The sequence below is a fragment of the Laetiporus sulphureus genome, assembly GCF_001632365.1.
Source record: "Laetiporus sulphureus 93-53 unplaced genomic scaffold LAESUscaffold_28, whole genome shotgun sequence".
NCBI lineage: Eukaryota > Fungi > Basidiomycota > Agaricomycetes > Polyporales > Laetiporaceae > Laetiporus > Laetiporus sulphureus.
In genome coordinates, this window is record NW_024468537.1 from 435,873 (window position 1) to 455,593 (window position 19,721).

The 19,721-nt window shown below is 49.9% G+C and overlaps 6 protein-coding genes across 6 annotated transcripts; 3 read left to right on the forward strand and 3 right to left on the reverse strand.

Moving 5' to 3' along the window:
- Window positions 1–143: 143 nt before the first annotated feature.
- On the forward strand, window positions 144–2,041 carry LAESUDRAFT_656683 (dihydrolipoyl dehydrogenase; the record flags this gene model as incomplete). The annotated part of the gene is made up of 8 exons (XM_040904631.1): window positions 144–173; window positions 231–336; window positions 390–439; window positions 493–1,070; window positions 1,124–1,256; window positions 1,310–1,769; window positions 1,829–1,920; window positions 1,976–2,041. 8 exons carry the CDS (start codon window positions 144–146, stop codon window positions 2,039–2,041), a joined length of 1,515 nt encoding a protein of 504 aa, XP_040762908.1.
- Window positions 2,042–2,428: 387 nt separating this feature from the next.
- On the reverse strand, window positions 2,429–3,038 carry LAESUDRAFT_727420 (uncharacterized protein). The gene has a single exon (XM_040909215.1). It carries the CDS (start codon window positions 3,012–3,014, stop codon window positions 2,601–2,603), a length of 414 nt encoding a protein of 137 aa, XP_040762909.1. The 5' UTR covers window positions 3,015–3,038; the 3' UTR covers window positions 2,429–2,600.
- Window positions 3,039–7,916: 4,878 nt separating this feature from the next.
- Window positions 7,917–8,484, forward strand: LAESUDRAFT_727422 (uncharacterized protein). The gene is made up of 3 exons (XM_040909216.1): window positions 7,917–7,998; window positions 8,052–8,339; window positions 8,402–8,484. The coding sequence occupies exons 2-3, from the start codon at window positions 8,125–8,127 to the stop codon at window positions 8,409–8,411; spliced, it is 225 nt and encodes a 74-aa protein (XP_040762910.1). The 5' UTR covers window positions 7,917–7,998; window positions 8,052–8,124; the 3' UTR covers window positions 8,412–8,484.
- A 101-nt stretch (window positions 8,485–8,585) lies between these two features.
- On the forward strand, window positions 8,586–11,086 carry LAESUDRAFT_813763 (uncharacterized protein; the record flags this gene model as incomplete). Its single annotated transcript, XM_040914518.1, has 5 exons — window positions 8,586–8,751; window positions 8,829–9,454; window positions 9,540–9,552; window positions 9,612–9,830; window positions 9,881–11,086. The coding sequence occupies exons 1-5, from the start codon at window positions 8,632–8,634 to the stop codon at window positions 11,084–11,086; spliced, it is 2,184 nt and encodes a 727-aa protein (XP_040762911.1). The 5' UTR covers window positions 8,586–8,631.
- A 1,964-nt stretch (window positions 11,087–13,050) lies between these two features.
- LAESUDRAFT_715185 (uncharacterized protein) lies at window positions 13,051–14,429 on the reverse strand (the record flags this gene model as incomplete). The annotated part of the gene is made up of 7 exons (XM_040907124.1): window positions 13,051–13,111; window positions 13,282–13,390; window positions 13,596–13,623; window positions 13,649–13,718; window positions 13,808–13,956; window positions 14,206–14,234; window positions 14,360–14,429. 7 exons carry the CDS (start codon window positions 14,427–14,429, stop codon window positions 13,051–13,053), a joined length of 516 nt encoding a protein of 171 aa, XP_040762912.1.
- Window positions 14,430–16,899: 2,470 nt separating this feature from the next.
- LAESUDRAFT_727424 (uncharacterized protein) lies at window positions 16,900–18,218 on the reverse strand (the record flags this gene model as incomplete). The annotated part of the gene is given in 9 exon segments (XM_040909217.1): window positions 16,900–17,028; window positions 17,168–17,281; window positions 17,360–17,578; window positions 17,639–17,831; window positions 17,891–17,961; window positions 18,021–18,083; window positions 18,136–18,157; window positions 18,177–18,178; window positions 18,194–18,218. Coding segments are annotated over 6 exon segments (729 nt in total), but the record flags the coding sequence as incomplete, so codon positions are not given.
- Between the last annotated feature and the right edge of the window lie 1,503 nt (window positions 18,219–19,721).

Below are 19,721 nucleotides of genomic sequence, written 5' to 3' on the forward strand. Positions count from 1 at the left end.
GACCCTAACCCTCACTGCAGTCTCGGCGGTGCGTCGGCCGTGAGCCGGGCGCTTCCGGGCCCTCTGCCCGGTCATTCGCCCCTTCGCGTCCATCCACGCTCACCAGACGCTCCCATCCTCGCGTCTCTTCCTCCACAACCGCCATGTTGCAGGTCCAGAGAGCCTCGTCGCGCGTGCGCACGCCGTCTTTCGCTGTCTCGCAGCCGTCCTAACCTCTCTCTCGACCGCAGCTTGTGTTCCGACGTGCACGTCATGCTATCGTAATCGGGCAATGGACGCCCTCGCGAGGGCTCGCAACACCAGCAGAGCCCTACGACGCGATCGTCATCGGTTCAGGTGCGTGTTCTCGACGCTATACAGTCGATCTTGCTTTCCAATTCATCGGACAGGTCCCGGTGGCTACGTCGCCGCCATCAAGGCCGCTCAACTCGGCCTCAAGGTGCGTCCGAATTTTCTTTAACTAACTTCTCCGTCATTGACCTTGTCCCTCAGACCGCTTGCATCGAGAAGCGGGCGACACTCGGCGGCACATGTCTCAACATCGGCTGCATCCCGTCAAAAGCCATGCTCAACAATTCCCACATCCTCCACCAAACACAACACGACCTCAAGCGCCGCGGCATTGATGTCGACAGCGTCTCTCTCAACCTACCTCAAATGCTCAAGGCGAAGGATGACGCCGTCAACGGCCTCACCCGCGGTGTCGAGATTCTCTTCAAGCAGAACAAAGTCGACTGGATCAAGGGCACCGCATCCTTCATTACCCCGAGCAAGCTCAGCATAAAGCTTAACGAAGGCGGCGAGACGGAACTCGAGGCAAAGAACATCATCATCGCTACTGGCTCCGATGTCGCGCCCTTTCCCGGTGGCAACATCCACATTGACGAGGAACAGATCGTCTCCTCGACTGGTGTCCTCTGTCTCCAAAAGGTCCCAGAGAAGATGGTCGTCATCGGCGGTGGTATCATTGGTCTTGAGATGGGCAGTGTGTGGAGCCGTCTCGGTGCGCAAGTTACTGTGGTCGAGTTCCTGGGTGCTATCGGCGGTGCAGGCATTGACGAGGAGATTGCGTGCGTATCGCTACGTTCTCCATGTAGTCATCTCACTCACCTGTTCCTATCAGCAAGCTCACTCAGCGGATGCTGGCCAAGCAGGGCATGAAGTTCATGCTGAACACAAAGGTCATCTCCGCTGAGAAGAAGGACGGCAAGGTCTACGTCAAGACCGAGGCAGCGAAGGGAGGTCAGGAGACTACGGTGCGTAAGCCTCTAGATCCCCGCGTTCGTGCATTTGCTGATAAACACTACAGCTGGACGCCGATGTCGTCCTCGTCGCAGTCGGCCGCGTGCCTTACACCGAGGGCCTCGGGATTGACAAGATCGGCGTCGAGACCGACCCCAAAGGTCGCATAATCATTGACGACCAATATAACACATCCGTCGCAGGTGTAAAATGCATCGGTGACGTAACGTTCGGGCCTATGCTCGCACACAAGGCAGAAGATGAGGGCGTCGCTGCCGCCGAGTACATCAAGATCGGCCACGGCCACGTCAACTATAATGCCATACCCTCCGTGCTCTACACCTATCCCGAGGTCGCTTGGGTTGGCAAGACCGAGCAGGAGCTCAAGAAGGCCGGTGTCTCATACAAAATTGGCAGGTTCCCCTTCGCCGCCAATTCCCGTGCCAAGACCAACCTCGACACTGAGGGCCAGATTAAATTCATCGCTGAGAAGGAGACCGACCGCGTGCTTGGCGTGCACATCATCGGTAAGCGTCTGCATCAGCGCCTTTTCTGTCATGGTGTAGTGACTGTATATCCTCCGCAGGCCCCAACGCAGGCGAGATGATTGCTGAAGCTACGCTTGCTATCGAGTACGGCGCGAGCTCAGAGGATCTTGCCCGGACATCACACGCTCACGTACGTGCCTGTCTGCGGTTTCGTCATCGGCTACTCATGTATTTGTCTCTCGCAGCCTACACTCAGCGAGGCATTCAAAGAAGCAGCACTGGCCGCGTACTTCAAATCGATCCAGTTTTAGGCCGTGGATGCCGCGTCGTGTCGAGCTCGGACAGGATTAGCATAGTTAGCCGTTATTGGCGATCTTGGCTTTCGAGCGATAGAATGAATGGATGTCTTGCGTGACGAATCTTGGCGCGCGCATACATTGGGCGCATTGCGAGACGCAACGGTACAAGACTAGATCCGATACGGCCCAGTGGATTATATATCAGATATTAATTGGTAGGCAGAGTCCACGTCGCTCCGACAAGCACCCCGACAGATTTTTTTAGTTACTTCGCATCCAAGACATGCACCTACACTGACTCCTCAAGGCGCCATGTTCCTTTCATGTACAGGCGCTCTTGAAAAATGGACGGACGAATGTAGATGGAATGAAATGATCATATCTCTCTTTCTTGTACAGGACAATGTTCGGTAACTCGACTGTTGTATTTACAACTTCTCTTATTCATATTCTTGAGCATGCGTATACACACTGAACTCTTCGTCTTCTAGGAATTCGTATCAGCTATCGCCATTCCCCTCAAGCAAGGTATCTGTCGACGTCCTCCGAAAATCTGGTGACTTATCCGGAACTAAACGCCTTGTGCGGGAGTAGCAGTGTCTGAGTGTCCTACATCATATTCAACGTAGCGTTCCGTCAACGCTTTCCAGTCGACCGGCTCTTCAGAATCAGGGCTGGATCCCGAACTACTCGCATGTTCATCTGAGGGACGTCTCTGCCATCCTTCCATCCATTTCAAAGTATCAAGGACCCTCATGCGCATAGCAGCGACAACCTTCAGATCAACCGGGATGTCATTCGATAGTGCCCAATTCATGTATGGTTTGCCGTGAGAACCACCCGTCATCCACGTGGTATGGTGTACGAGATTGTAAGAATTGATCCAATGCCAGCAACAGAGGCAGCTACGTTTGCTGCAGCCAATGGGCCGGACTTGCTCGGACGACTCCTCCTTGCTGGAATCCAGAGAGATTATCAGACGCATCTCCGCGTGGAAAGCAGGTGTCACAGTCCTAATCCAGCGTTCGATGGAAACGGGATAATGCTGCCAGAAGACATTTTGGTTCTCTGGCTTCAGAGGGCCTAACTCCATCAAACGAGATGCGGCATCCACTGGAAATTCGGAGATCTCGACAGGCGGAGAGTCATCGAGCGGAAAATCTACCCATCGAAATGGGGGTATCTGTCCAGACAGGCGGCTGCGGTATCGAAAAAGGCGTTTGATGCCCCGGGAGTATTGCCCAAGCTTGGCAAGTCGTCGTTGAAACACCTCAAATGAGGGATGACAAGTGGGCTTTTCGGCCTCGCTTCGGATGAAACGCGTCTTCGTCAGGGAATAGGCTGCTTCTGACGCAGCTTCAAACCTCTTGAGAGCGTTCATTCGATCACCGGAGTTGATGTCGAAGTCTGTGACTGTGTCGCTCAAGACGTTAATGACGCGCTCCAGCGATTCCCGCTATGATAGTAGTGGGTCTTGTCGATTTGAAGCTCACAAGGCTCTCCGCGAAAATTAGCGATCGGCGGCACACGTCTGCCCTGAAGTGATCGCTCCATTGCTCGTCATGTCTCGTGATCTCTTTCCCTGTGCGTCTGTATGTGGCACGATGAGGGATCATGTAGTCAATTTATGTACCTCTGTTTCCACATCATATTCGAGCTCCTCTATTACTGAAAAGTGGACAAACTAGCTGCTCATTATGGAAATGGCGCGCACACAATTCGAATTCTAGGGTGATGACTGACAAACGAAATGATTTGAAAAAGTAACAAGCCTGTTCAAGCCACATCTCTCCAAAAGATAAACCACAGTAATGAAGAGCAGATTTTATTACACGACAGGCGGTGTTACTATTTCAGTGCTTTCAGTGCTTGAAACGCATGAAGCGCCGGTTAGCAAAGTAACCGCGCTCATCGTAGCGGGCGCTGCCGGCACCGGCCCTACCACCTTATTGATGAACGTCGAGTTTCAAATATAGGATAGGGTCGCTTGAATGGAATTCACTTTCACGTGGTCCAGCGTTATATCCATCCATTAAAGCTTCAATGCGTGACCGCACATCGCCCAGACTCTCGGCCACCTTCTTGACCCTCTTGTTCATGTTCATCCCGGCGTAAGTCGCTATAACCGCGAGGATGTCAATGGTGCGAGTGTTTTTGGAATCCGAAAGGGCACTCAAGAACAGGGATGCTTGCTCACAATCCCTCACGGAGGGCACGTGGTTCTTCAATAGAAGGATAGTGATGGTGTGGCGTTTGTCAAAGGTTGTGGCCACAACATCGTGACTCTATCCAGTGGCGAGATAGAGAGCAATACTATCCAGCAGCTTCAACTCTATATCGACGTTTCGATCCCGATCCCTCTTGTTCGACCTCGACAGATCGGAATGCGGCATCCTTTCTTCATGATATCGATAGTGGTCGAGGATCTGCAAGTACTCGCTCAAGTGAACTTGAAGACCTTGAGAATCTGGACGGATGCATCAGCATTCGACACCATGATCTATCAGATAATAGCTGACCGGAATCCGTCATATTTCGGATAGGTTAAGAGACATAGAAGGTCACCGAGGGCATGAACCCATGATTCCGCCGGGAACATTTTGGACACATCACAATAACAGTCACAATGTAACTCTAATGTTACTGATGTAAACATCACGGAATAATTTGAATTATCTCGAGTGAGATCATTGTGGAATAATAGTGATATTATTCAGAAAGACACCAAGATGAGACAACAATTTTGCTCCGGCCAGCATTCATATAATATATTGGTATCATTTTGAATGGATCTTAAGGGTACATTACAAATGTGATCAATGTGATGTTACCATGAGTACCAGATGCTTTCCATCATGTGCCGGCTGGAATCATCTTGAATGCATCGAGGATGTCTTAATATGGTTAGCACATTACTATATATAGTAATAACAATTATGTGATCACAATGAACCCATTGGGAACATCTTGAAGACATCATGGCCACTCACAGGTATCATTTGAGATTTTCTCCCAAGAAACATTTAGGATGCTATCACAATAATGCTTGAATGCTGTCATCTGCAGCATTGGGGTCTCATTCTTCCATCTTTATGAATGCTATCCAAATTGTGCCACAATGTCAATGCTTAAAACATTTTTAAACATTCAAAATGATTTCAAAATGTATGCGCTAAAAACATTGCATAATTATTTGGACTGTTATCACAATGTGTCCAAAATGTTTCGGGCGGAATCATGGGCCCATGCCTCCGGTGGGTGGTGACAAACCAGTGTATGGGAAGTGGGAAGAACGCGTCGGTGTAAGCGCGCTACTGTTCTGGAGAAAATTAGAGTTATTTAAATTATGTGTGCATCACGCTATCCCGGTCACGTGCGATGCAGACAAACATTCTGGCTACTTAGCACTTGGGTGAAGAGGCGCCGGGTGCCGGTTCCAAATAACACAGAGGCCCGTCGCAGGGCATGCGCAAATGCCATTCATATTACACCATCGAATGCTGCCATTATCTCGTCTACTGAACTGGCAAACACTATGGGTCCCTTTGCTCTGACCATACATGAATCACTGCACCACGAATCGCTCATGCACCACAAGACCGACACCGGTTCAGGGGGTTGCATGCGAATGCTATCGAACGCAAGGTTCAAACAACCACTGTCGAAGAAGAGACGTTGCCAGTCGGGGCAGCCCCAGTGATGACAAGAGGATTGGCCCCCATCATCGAAGGTGAATTCTTGTCCCTGATATTTCCCCTTTGCAGCGACTCTGAGTTGGGTACCTTTGATGGTGGGAGAGCAAAAGGCAAGGTGTTGCTGAATGTGAGTCAGATATGCAGGGATGATGGTGTCAGCGGTGATCACGTTCATGATGATTGTGGACGTCCACTCACCCCCAGGAGCAATTAGTCCATGTGCAGTTGCAACCGAAACAAGCGATGCAAAATTGAGCCTGCACACCAGATCTTTCAATGGCATGTCTATAACAATGCATTCCAATCCACTGCGCAGAGCAGATAAGTCACAATGATGAACACTGGTGAATAAGTACCTAGTTCTTTCTGTGCGTCGAAGCTGTCCACTTACAACTGAAAATTGATCCAACAGATGCCAGTGCATCGTACAAATCCTTTCTGAACTCACTTCGTGCAAACCATCATGTACAAAATCGAACACTGCAATGGCAGACACACAAGCCAAACTACATCGATGCCAGAACAATAGACTCCAAACCGATCACCGTACATTTTCGATGGTCTCTTCCTATATGATGCATTCGAGCGAGATCGGTCAAACTGTGCAATGGAAGTACGCGAGCAAAGAACAATAAAGGCAGTGGCAGGCATGTCAAGCATGATCGATGAAACGTTCGAGGACCACGTGGAATCGAGGGAACTCACAGGTTGCATACCTCTGAATGTCACTGACAAACGATGAGACAGCAGGACAGGCAATCCGTATCGAGGCAAAAATCTATATATATCATTTGTCGAGCATACGCATGACCTATGAATACTACCTCCAACTGGAGGAGAGCAGTAACCAATTGAGGGATGCGACCGTGCACACTCTGAGACGTCTCCTGAATGTGCAACCGGCAGCTGAGCTATAAAGAAACAGAGCACGTCGAATAAGAACACATTAATAGCGAAAAGCGCTGTGAACGAATGTCAAAATCAGAGCATAGACCATTTAATAAATGACAACTACTCACCATGCACCGCCGCGAGGAAGTACATAATTAAGCGACGTGAGCATATATAAAGCAATAAGTACACGCTAACAGGGAGAAACACTGCAAATCAACGTCGAAATCATTACAGACTACTCACTAAGGCTCCAACTATTTATACTATTTACACTCCTGAGGTGTAAATAAATAGTATATAGTAAACAGTTATCTATATGTCATGTAAACAGTTTATATAAAGTTTATATAGTTTTTTTGGTCCCATCTTTTGATGGAGTTTTACTCAACTGTGAGCAGCCTCTGTGATTGTTGAGGCCTTTAAGGACCTGTTTGCATCAGCAAGCACATGACAGTGAGCAGAAAACAAGCATTCAATGTCAACACTTGCACCAGAAATGACCAGAAAATCTTATGTCATACAAGAAATGACAAAAAACTCATGTTCATGAGCCTATATGATGATAAACTGTCAGTGGTGACTGCTGTTAAACACTATGACTTTCAATTGGCTCACTGTTGTGCTGTCAAATCTAGCAATTGTGCACTCAATAGCCCTATATCATCATAAAACTATTTATACTATATATATACATCTATTTACTATGTACAGGCCCAACTGTAAATAAACAGATATAGTAAACAGTTAAAACTATGTAACATAGTAAATAGATAGAAATGTTGGAGCCTTACTACTCACCATGCACTGCCGCGAGGAGGTACGTAGAAAACGCCATCGAGCGACGTGAGCGGATAGAAAGCAAGAGAGCTCAGAGGAGGGACGAACGTTACGTAAACTACTTCCTAAAAGGTGTCGAACTGCGGCGACGATTATTACATAAGCCGTTCGCGTCCACATTCTGTCAATAGCCAAATTACTTTGTTATTTGGAACTGATCCGCGAGTTATTCGATGCAGCCGGCTTGCCTTGTTTATCCCTGGATTATCACATCTGCCCTTGACAACACAAGGACACTTCCTCTAAGTTCTAAAAGCTTTGCATGATCCTGCTCCTGCAATACTCTGTTTCATTCGCACTAGCCCGTCAACTTAGGACCATGGGTAAATTAAATCACAGCAAAAATGCCAGATGAGATGTTACCGCGTTTCGTTTTTTCAATCTCCGATCGGCTCTTCCCGTGGCGCACTGTGGCGCAGATAGAGGTGAGTGCTGTCGGACGCCCAACCCAATCCTCATCTGAAATGTGATGTCCGAAGCACAGCGGACTCAGCTCTGTTCCGTTGCGACACCTCGGAACATCTGCTCCGTCCGTATCGTGAGGTGCGTAGATGTTTCCTCGGACGATGAGTGAAGCGATGCTGATGGACGAGCAGAGAGCCCCGGATCAACACCGCTCTTTCTATCTGTCATTCTTTTCCTGCACTTCCGGATACCTGATGCCTGTGCATGGCCTCGTTTTCCCGACTTTCGCGTTTGTTCAAGTCCGGGCAGTCCTCGTCTATCACTCGTGGAGATGAAGCAGAGACGACAAGAGACGACGACTGGTACATTCCGTACAATGGACCGGTGGAGCCGCCACAGGATCTGCACGAGAACAGGGACAGCTGGGGCCAGCTGGTGAGTGGATGGCTCGTCGAGGGTTCACATGAAGCGCAAGACCGGTATGCCCGCACGACTCGCGACCGTGCCGCTTCGAACGCTTCTCGTCTCACCCGTTCCTCAGGAATCATTGATCCCACTCTCCGCAGCGCTTCTACCGCACATTATACCGCGCGACATGCCGTCACCTCGCTCTTCAACTCTGACCAGGCTGATGGTATCGGCGAGTCGCCGATCCCTCTTCACATACTGCAGGAGCAAACCGATGTAGAGTCCAATTGCCACAGCATTGCCGGCTTTCTGTCGTTCGGGAAGGGAACCAAGCGAACACGGACCATCCATTAAGCGGCGTCTATGAGCCAAATCGGCCACAACACGTCAACTGCAATGGGAGCGGTGCCAACGAGCACATCCAACGACTCCTTCGCCACCCCTGACGCAGATGTCTCGCAGCCTCCTGATCGCGCCGGATTTGTACGACGCCACCCGTATGCATTCCCGTTCTCTGCGCCTGCTACATCTGCACCCCCTCCTCCCCCACCACATCCCAGCCGTCCTATAAACCACCACGGAAGCCGTCATTCAGGCTTCGCGAGACATTCTCTCAGCAAGCACGACCGTTCGCTTCCAGACCCTCACACGCGCAGGCGGGCATCAAGGCATCCACCTCTGTGCCCAACCTCCGCGAGCGTGTGCCTGGGTCCACGCCAGTACCAGCCAGTCTTCCGAAAGGAAGACAGCGGTGGCTGTCGCCAGAAACGTGGTGCGACGCGATTATCCTCCCCCGACCGCGATTTGCAGCGCACATCGATCCGGACGGAAAAAGCAGGCGGATTGTCAGTCCTCCTCCGAGCCCACTGCTACCAGCAGAGGTACCCGATTACCTATTGCCGTCTCGTGCGGCATCCGCATTGCAAAACTGCAGTCGTGGCTATTCTGCGCCATCTGACCTAGCCCCGACCGGCTTGCAAAAAGCGAAGTCGGCCGTTCCCTTAGCCTCCGTGTCAGAATCACCCACGGCAGGGCCTTCCCGAGCTGCACAAGTAGGAACGGATCGCAGCAGACGCGGTGGCGATGAAACCGCACTTGCCGGACCTTCGATAGCAAGAGCTCCGAGACCGAAAAGCTTTGTTTTGGATGATTTTGCTCTTCCGAGCCCGGTACCTTCATTGCAGAAGTACGTCTGCCTTCCAACTTTCGTTTCTCCTCTGTTACTCTAGCAATTTCGGCCTGTACAACGTACTGACATACTCTTGTCATAGGTTCTCGAAGACGGTAGGCAGCTCGAAGCTGACCGCAAAGTATAGCAAGCAAAAGCAAAACACTCCTTCCAGAATAAACGCATGCGGTCATTCTCCAGAAAACGTGCGAAATCGGGTGCTGGTGCCCATGGCCATCGCGACGCGCATGACGGGCGCACCTCTGCGCTGAGTGCGCTTGCCGGACGAACTATGCTGGGCAGCCAAGCGCGCCCTCCTAAGGTGCACGTCAGCCTGCGTCCGTCTCAATCGCAGACATTCAGGCCATCGGAAGAGTATGGCACGAGTACTGGGGTAGGAGTGAACACCTTCACGACGGACTCGCACCACACCAATGCGCCCAGCCACGCCCACACACGCTCGCACGCGCACTCGAATTCCGTAGAGACGACCGCCTCGTCGCGCAACCGGACGGACGAGTCGTCCCGGCCTCCGCCACCGCTGCCAGGCGGGCATATGCATACACGCTCGCGCTCGCTAGGAAGTCGGCGCTACGTCTCGTGCGCACCGCCGCGTCGACGGCCGCGACGTTCTGTGGGTTCACGAGCGCGGAGAGGGTACTCGATGCGGAGAAGGAGGAGCATCGGGTAATGGCGTCGCCGGTAGAAAAGGCTGCGAGCGCCGAACGGCTAGAGGGCGCGCTTCGGCGAGACGACACGCGGGTTATCCGATTACAGGACCAGGCGCGAAAGGATGAGCATTCGTGTCAGGGCGACACTGAAGGAGTGGTTCTCATCACGCCCGCGTCGCCTTCTGATGACCATGTCGCTCATTTTGCTGCTACAGGAGGAATCGTGATGGGACAAAATGGACCCGCTGGGCTGTCGCCTGTTCCTTCCGCCGGGTCCTACTCGGGTGAGGGGATCGGGATTGCGATATCGACACCTACTCCTTCAGACGAAGAGGCGCGACGTCGGCGTGTAGGTCATGAGCATGTGAGGATGCCAACGCATCCGTACGCACGAGGTGCTGCATACGCATATCGCACTTATCCATCCGTCGATGATGGTAGAAACGTTTCCGAAGCGCACACGCATAGATCTACCGACATCGCGGACGAAGATTATCGTCGGCAACGGCAACCTGTTCTCGTTCATCCGTACGCACCGTATGCCCAAGTGGCCAAGCCACATTCTTCAGCCTTGCCGAGGGCGGCTATTTCACCGCAGCTACTCGTCTCTAGCTCTGGTACGGATGAGGGCCAGGAGGTGGAGTTCTCCCCAAACCAGAGCTTGTACGCGGAGATCACTCCAGGTTACATCCGTGAAATCAAACCGGAAGACATCAGATACTCGCCCTTCACGCCAATAGATCCAGCCAAGGGAGAATATGAGCAAGTGGCCAGCAATGGTGCGAAGCTGACAAGTTCGCCTCGCGCACACCTGTATGGTCCGCAGTCGAAGCGGACGAGCGAGTGGGGCCTCGCGGATGCATTGGCGCAGACCCTTGTAGACAGAGGAAGCATCGACAGTGGGTTGGGAATTAGTGATGGTCGCGATTATGGCACCCACTCGGAGTTGGGTGCCTATCTATATACCGGGAGCTGTTAGCCCCTAATGGCCATGCTCAGAGGTCCCTCCATAGCACATTCAATTCTTGTGCTATGCTCTTCAAAATACCCTTATCTGAAAGCCATGCTTCGAATCTCGGAGGCCCCAAAGAAGCCCCAATGCCCAGTTGAGCGGAACGGGCGCTGTTGCCTACGAAATTGACCGTATGAAGTATGTGAACTATGTACGCTCGCAGATACTCCAGATCTGCCCATTGAGGGTCTGCATTTTCCCTACTTTGCTCCTCGTATTGCATAAAATGTGAATGCGATGACGAGGAATCACTTGAAATCTGTGATGCATCGATGACGCCTGGAATATTCCCATGAAGGGACCTCATGCGAGACTCCTCGGAGGATGCTAGGCTCTGTGATCGAACAGCGGATGACATGTCAGGATTTCCAGACCTGTCTTTACTAGGCCTCGGCGAGCCAGACCAATGTTGTTCCCCTGTCTGTCCTAAAGGTTGCAAAGAAGCGTGGGCAGCAGCTTGATCCAGTGGTTGCCCATATTCATCGAGTCCATTGGCCTGGAGATGACCCTGCATCTGCTGCTGCTGGGCTCGTCTCTGCTCTGTCCTCCACCCTGATGGAGTGATTCAGTTCCTTTTATATGAAATTTCTACAGTAATTCTCAGTGACAATGCTCAGAATAGAAATAACTGACATCATACGACTAGGATGAGGTGGTGGAGAGCATTCCAACGTGCTGCTAGAAGCACACATTTGGTCTGTATGTGAATCTATTATGGAAATCCTGTTATTTATAAAGCGACGCTACAATTTGAAGAGTACCTGATTCCAAGTTTCTAACCCCGCCTAGCACACAATATCTGAAGTGAAGAATCAATAGATTGCGGACCCCATTTCCATAAAGGTTCACGTGCTCTTGCAAAGGAGCATGTCCGTATCTATCAAAGTAAAGGACAGGGTGCACACAGGACAGGCTGGCTATGAGATGCCACTTGACCAAGATGTTTAGAACATCTCCAACTGAGGTGTGTTCATTGATAGCTACACAAAGGCTCAGCCTTGATATAAGAGCAGGAAAGCTTGTGTGTCACCAATCTGAGCAGTCCTCATTGATGTTCCTGTAACAAAATCTGAATTTTCTCACGTTGGCTTTGGCAAATGGTCTTGCCGTTTTGCAAAACCGGATCGCAACTTTGAGACCCAACATCTCGTCAAATCATTTAGTGCATTCTCAATGTACTTGCGATGTGCTGTAGATGACTCACATAGTGAAATTACAAACAACATTGATACATCGGCCATGCAAATGACGGATAGCAGGACTGATATTCATTCAGACGTTGATGATGTGGCGGCCTCCAGGAATGTCAAGAGAGAAACAGAAACCATGATCGTGGTGTATACTACATCAAGAAGTGTGATGCGCCGAAGACATATTGTGGGGGGCTGCAGAATGAAGACTAGAACTGAAGATGTCTCAGGCTAACTAACATATCACATCTAGAAGATTGACACTTACAACATAATGCTGTAATTACCGTGATGATGTCGAACAGGCTGACTAAGTCTACCACAATAAGATCAATTAGAAGCGATGGTGACAGCCAAGATTGCACGAGAATCATTGATGACAGCGATAGAAGAAGCAGGACATAGGCTTTCAGTAGGCATTGTCCACAGTATCTCACTCAGGAGGTGTTTAATTGGTTGTTCTGCTGCCGAAGTCTATGAGACCGCTGATGCAGATTAATGAGGCATTTGAACCTCATCTTGCGAGTAAGAACTGAACACTTTGCAATGGATACGTATACACTGTAGTGGTAGAGGGCAGCCACAGTTACACATGTACATGTACAGTTTAAGCTTGCTGCAGGACCACCAGTATCAGTACCTATATGCACTTCCATATTTGTAGAACAATACCGTTGCGATCAGCAAAATTCACCATTGTCTTTGCAATTAATATTGGGTGACCTAAGAGACTGTTCCAGTCTAGATCTGGTCTGACTGCAGGACAATATATACCACTGCTGTTCTGGGCAACTCAATACATCTGTACATCATCAACGCTGACACGTGGTATACAACAGAATCTACTGATGGAACTGTTCAGCCAAGGCTGTCCACGAAAGAGATGTCATGGACGAGGATATTGAAATGCATTTGTTTCGCTATGATATCCAGGCGTGCTGTGCCAGAACAAGAACCCGTCTGTGAACGCACCCTGCTGGAAGAAATGCAGGTACTGCAGTGGGCCACCTGGAAGGGTGCCCATCCTGCTGCAATCTTGGGTCATTCAGTTGTCGCTGTTGTGTAACCGCTACCATGAGCTCTGTCATGATCAGCCATCAGGCACGATGCGGGTGCGCAAGAGGGGGGCACATATCTGGGCATGACTGAGGACGAGCTGCATGATCTCAAGTTTGTTGAAAATCATACCGGTGGCAGCGCTGCCCATTGTCACATGCACACCCCACTAGCTCCAGATTGGGACACTGCTCTTCCCCATTGAGCACTGTCAGTGGCCACCAACCTACCTCCTAGGGAGGTCCCTCCACCTGATACCTAGTATGGCTATCCCACCACTTACATCTGGGTCTGCTGTCCCACGCTGTCTGCTGCACCCTTCCTCGCTGTCATGCATGTGGTTGTTGAACATGCTATAGATCACGAAATCCACGAATGCAAAGAACAGGCTCGACAAGCCTCCTGCACGTGCATCAGGACCTTGCCTTGCATCAGATGTCACCGCAACTCATCTGGGTGCTCGACAAACTGGTCGCGCTTGAGGAGTGTGTTGAAGGGCAGGCCTGAGTTGGAGAGGTACTGAGGGAGGATGAAGTTGACACTGGGCATGGAGTGCACATAGCTACTCCCATCCTCACTGCAGTTGACACCCTGGCACAGGGACAGTATCAAGGATTGGGCACTGGCAAGGATGGAGAGGTAGACCATGTGTGCGGGTGTGTGTCAATTAGATCATAAGCAGGAAGGAATGTGTAGGGTGTGCACAGATATCCATGGCAACCTGCTGGAGGCGGGAAGTGAAGACAAAGTCATCGGAAGAGTGGGCCATGATGGTGAGGAGCTTCTCGAGCTGAGCGGGCATCAGCACTGATGACAGAGAGAATGAGTGGGGATACTCACGAGGAAGAGACGGTTGTTGATGCTGGGCCCTGTATGTTTTTCGCAGCATTGATGAATGCAGGCTACATGGCTCAGCGGTCATGTCCTATCAAGAGGTCATCGAGAGAGAAATGCTTGTCAAAAATGGTGCTTTGCTCAATGTCAGTCACCTCACAGGCAAGAAAGCCAATGAGCTTCAAGCTCAAGGGTGAGGGTGCCGAGTGAGGATTATCCTGCTTGGGCATGTCGGGGGTGAGAAAGGGAATAGTTTACCAAACTCAAAAAGTGCCGCATGGTCGCAGCTGGGTCCCTTGCTCGAAGCACGCCACTGATCATTTTGGAGAGTGCGCACAATTTATTATGGGAGCATCACAAGCTGAGGAGGATCCATGGCACGGTCAATTGAAGTCACAAGCAGTAATACATTGAGAGTGACATTTCTCCATCTGGCTTTATCGTCAATGCAGACGTACCGAGATCAAAGTCCACTAGCACATTGTAGATGAACGCTACACTGAATATATAGTGTTTACTGTGTCCTTTTTTTTGGTTACAATTTTTATACCACTGAAGGCGGTTGAAGGTGTCAATACAGGTAGGTGTCTATGGTGGACGGAACACATCCTGGAATGAGTACATGCATGTGCAACTCAGCACAACATGGGACAAAAAACCTCAGCCCAGATCTCAAGGGATCAGGGAATTTTTGGTGAAGGCGTTGGACCTGGATAAGAAGGCCGCAATCTCATGGCGGGCAGTCTTGGAGGCGAACAGCCATTTCTGGCAGATGGGGCAGTGCAGGTTGCTAAGGTGATGGCATTGGTGGGTATAGAGCGGGCAGTCAATGAGTAGGTGCTCATGGGTCTGGATGTTAGTGGTATGGCACTGGCACTGTGTGGACTCGTCTGCGATGAAGCGACGATAGTAGCTACTGACATGTTCATGCCCCAAGAGCAGCTGGACAAGTCAGCACTCAACACTGCATGGGTCTTAGTTCTTCTTGAAGTAATGATGCAAGGTGAGTAGGGGCTCGGTCGTGACTGCTGCACGAAATTCGGATGGGTGTGCGTCTCGATGAAAATTATGCCTCCACTTATGGAGAGCTCTTTTGTGTGCAGTTCCCTTCATCCACACCAAGGACAGTGGATGAGTGGCTGGGGAGGAAGCACCGTGTTTCGCAAGATGGTCAATGACTTCATTGCCCAGAAAGCTCGCATGACATGGGATCCATATGAGTTCGACTTGTAGGTCCGATCAGCTTTCGAGCATCGTGGTTAACTTCCAATAGAAGAGGATAGAGTGCATTTGGCAGTCGTGAGGGCAGAGATCCAGAATGGACTCCACCACTGCATGATTATCTGAAGCGAAAACCACATGTGTAACATGTGGCCTGGTACAAAGTAGATCTTAGATGTTCATCACCGCCACAGCGAGGGCAAACATCTCAGAGTCGAAAACCTCAGACTGATGTCCAAGGACCCATGATCGCTCAAGCAGAAGAGTATCAGCCAGATACACGCACACACCTGCACCTGCTCTAAGAACCCTATTATGCTTCAACCGTGACCTATCGGTGTATGCCTACATCCATGAAGGGTGAGTGGTGAACTCATCCAGCTTGGGCCAGAGAATGTCAGTGATGAATGCCTTGGAGGCATCCTTAACTGGTGCAGGGACCAGTATGGTGATATGGGTGTCCCACTTGTGATGTGACTCCCAGGGCGGGGCATAGTAAGGGATGGTAGATACGACATCCGGAGTGGTGCATCGCACCAAATGATGAATTATCATCACCGGATGCCAGGCTCGGGAGAGGAGGTGGACAGGGAGGGGGAATGGTTCCAGGACTGAATTGATAGGCCAAGGATGAGGCATCCTGGCGAGTACCTGTGAGTTGGAGGGGAGTGTGTGTAAGCGGACAGCTGCTCAATTGCATATGCGATTCAGCTGCCAATGCATGAGTAGGATGCTGCCCAGGTGGTGCAGTGCATCCGTGGGTGAAGTATGAAAGGCTCCCAGAGATCAACACAAGCATTAGTTCTGTGCGAGTTGCAATGGCCTGATGAGCGTTGCTTGATGATAGTCAGTGAAGTAAACTGGTGCTCCAAAGGTGAGCACGGAAAGGATGTTGGATAGATAAATTGTCCGGACAGCCTTCACAGACATGCCTCAAACTGTGTTGGCCAGCATTCAAAATGCTTGGACCCTAGAAAGTGAGCATGTCGACATGACATGGACGTGGTGATGAAAAGTAAGTCGAGGGTCCAGCCAGAAGCTGAGCCAGTGGATGTGCAGATGCACAGGGACGATGAACTCGTCCAGCGTGCCAGAATGCAGTGTGATTGCTGGTAAGTGAACACAATGAAGAGGAAGGTAAGAGAACTGCGGTTCCAACCTGTAATGTTTATCATGTTTACGAGGAAGAAAATTGCAACCTGTAGCTATCGGTTGTCATCGACAGTTCCACGCTGTCGCCACCATTCCCCTCTCACACAATATTTGGCCCATTTCACACTGAAGCCTCTCATGGCCTATCACTGGTGATAGATTCCATTTAATAAGAGAATACACGAGTAGCCGTTACACTGCCTAACTGTTGAAGCGGAAACTGACGCTCAAACTCTATCTGACAATTCAATGTGAGTGGCCTATCTAGCATGTGGTAGCACAGCAGCATCCATGCACATAATATCACCAAGCATGGTGCATGATGCAAGCTCAACACCGGTGTGGGTATGCGAGTGACAGCAACATCCAAGAAAGCAAGGGCGAGGCTCATACCGCAGGCCATTGACCCTTCACTGAGTGGTCGAGAGCTTCAGCGTCAGATGCCAGCTCCTGTATCTCAGCTCAGAAGTCTTTTTATCAAACATGTCAGCTAATTGAAGGACACTAGGATATGCAAGAGGATTGATAGCATGTTGCAGACACACCACCATCTGACAATGATGCACGCTGCACATGTTGAAACGATCACACTCACATTTTTCTCATACTCACCGACGAGGTTCATTACCTGTTGCCACACCCAGTTGAAATCAGTTTGCATCTGCTTCTTTCTGAAGCTATCCACCATTAGAAATCGTGTGATGTGTAACTGCAGAGAATAGAAGACATTTGAATGAAAATCCTTAGTCGCATGACTATCCAAACTCTGACGAGCACAAATGCTGACCTGGATACTCTTGTTTATGATGGAGTGGTATTCTGTAATATTCGCCAGGAATTTTGAGTCCCTCTGATGGTGTACCTCATCCTTTTCGGCAGCAAGGGCATCACACTCTCGGCAGAGTGCCTCCAATGTTCTGAGATCTGCATACTCGAATGAGAAGACAGCATCATCGAATGCATTGAACATAGGTGTGTTCTGCCCACGTGCTGCTCGGTGAAATGACTGTGGCATGGCATACTAATCAGTATGACTGAAGGGGGATAGAACAAATTATCAGCTGACATCAATATTTGAGTCGTGCATGTTGTCATCGTAGGAATGATAACGATCTTCAGCATCCTTCCAATAGTCATCTGCTTGCCACTCAAGCAACACCTGCATGTCCTCTTCATGCCACTTTTGCAGCTCCTCTATATATTCCGTTACTCCTGCTGCAGTCTTTGGTCGTTCATTCATTTCTTTGAGTACCTCTAGGCTAATGATGACTTCACATTCAGGGATCACTGGTGGCAGTAATGTCATCATAATATGCACTCGAGGAAGTAGGAGCCTTTGATCTCCAGGACAGCTTCAGCAAGGCGATGTCTTTCCACCACATCATATAACTCTCGTTCGCATGTTTAGACTGCTGCCTCGTCCTCATCTGAGGTTTCTTGTGTAGTACAGGAACCTGGCCTTGCACACAATGATGGGCTGGATTCTGGAAGCCATTTGTACCTCTGTATTGCACTTTTGCAGATCATTGGCTAGATTCGGACATTCTGATGCGAACAAAAGTCCTGTGTAAGCGAGACAACAATTTCCCGATGAGTACAATGAACTCAATGGGCAAGGTAGCAAAGCTCAAAGCTGCAAGTTCAAGTTGATGTGCACGTGAGAACGACCATGGTGCATGGAACATGATCACATGAACAACAAACTCGGGGAAGCGTGGGTGCTTACACGCTTCTCAGGATTTTGGCTAGATGGTCGTCGGCATCATAGATGTGAGTACTCCATCAATGCTCGTTGCGTAGCAAGTTAGTCACTTTATTCAGTAACACATATAAACATACTCTTGGACTTGTAAGTGGTAAAACTTATGACATTGAGGAATCAATATCAATCCTCCTGTTCTGTGGGTCTTAGCATAGCTAACATGCTGCTGCGATCACTAGTCCGTTCTCATAAAATTGGCTGACGGATTCTCTCATGTTGCTATAATTCGACTGTGCATGACAACTGTAATAACTCAGAACTAACTGAAGGAGGTTTGATTTGTGGCTAAAACAGACATTTATATCTCGCGTGGTTGTACTTGGACTTTGGATCGGATCAGCGATTGCTTTGACTGCACCTGACAAGATATTCCTTCACTCATTGGGATTCAATGCTGTTCTCATGCCCGAAACAAGATACCTCTAGATGTCATCTATTCGAGATTCTTTGTTTCCCCCAGCATCCATTGAATGCACTAGCTCACCTATGCCACGTGTAGCTTCCCATGAGAAGTTATCCACTCATCTGCTCCTATCACCTCCTGCCCCATCCTCACCCACATCTGCAACCTTCCTTGAAACAGCCACCTTGGACCCTCCACGATATGTTTCATACATGCTGTGACAGCGTGTTGCCCCAATGTCTGTGACCACCAGTGCGACCATGCATCCAAATATAAGCCTGCAGTAGCAGCCAAGTGCATATCACGGTGATGCTACCAGCAAGCTTCAGCTCATGAATTTCAAGGCTGTAGCCCAATGCATAGGCTTGGATGCAGGCAACACAGAATGGGCAAAACTGGAGTGCCTAGGTTGAAGACAGATCATGGACCCGAGCAAAACAATATCTGGAATGCATTGTCAGTGAGCAAGGTGTGTGCTGATGAGAATGCTTAGTCGTGCTGGCTGCGATGCACTTCTCTGTGCATACCTTGCTCTTACCCACAGAGCCATGCTGACCAAGTGATCTGATTACTCCAGAACTTATCAAGGGTCACATAGCACTGTGCGACAGTTCCTCCAGGAATGGAATGGCAGTCGTCACTCTCTCAGGGATTCGAGGCACACTCACAGGGTGAGTGAGTTAGCTTTTTCTTCCCTGCATGCACTGACATGTCTGAAGTCATACACTAACATTACGCTCAACAATCTCCCCAGAATCTGAGTCATTTTTTGCACTCCTCCCCCCTCCAAGTGATAGTCCATGTTTGTGCTACTGCCTCCTCTTCCAAACCCTCTAGTACAGCCCTCATCACTGACACCTCCCTTGCCTTCCTCATCTGCGTCATCCATACCATCAGCCCTACCACAGTGTCCCTCCTTCACCATTTCCTCTCATGTCACCTCTCTGCCCCTTCCTCCTCATCTCTCAGTGCCTAAACCACCCT

Bases quoted from the DNA above. Each gene is read 5' to 3' on its own strand.
- LAESUDRAFT_727420 (XM_040909215.1), bottom strand. From the start codon at position 3,014: ATGCGTCTGATAATCTCTCTGGATTCCAGCAAGGAGGAGTCGTCCGAG.
- LAESUDRAFT_727422 (XM_040909216.1), top strand. From the start codon at position 8,125: ATGGCCTCGTTTTCCCGACTTTCGCGTTTGTTCAAGTCCGGGCAGTCC.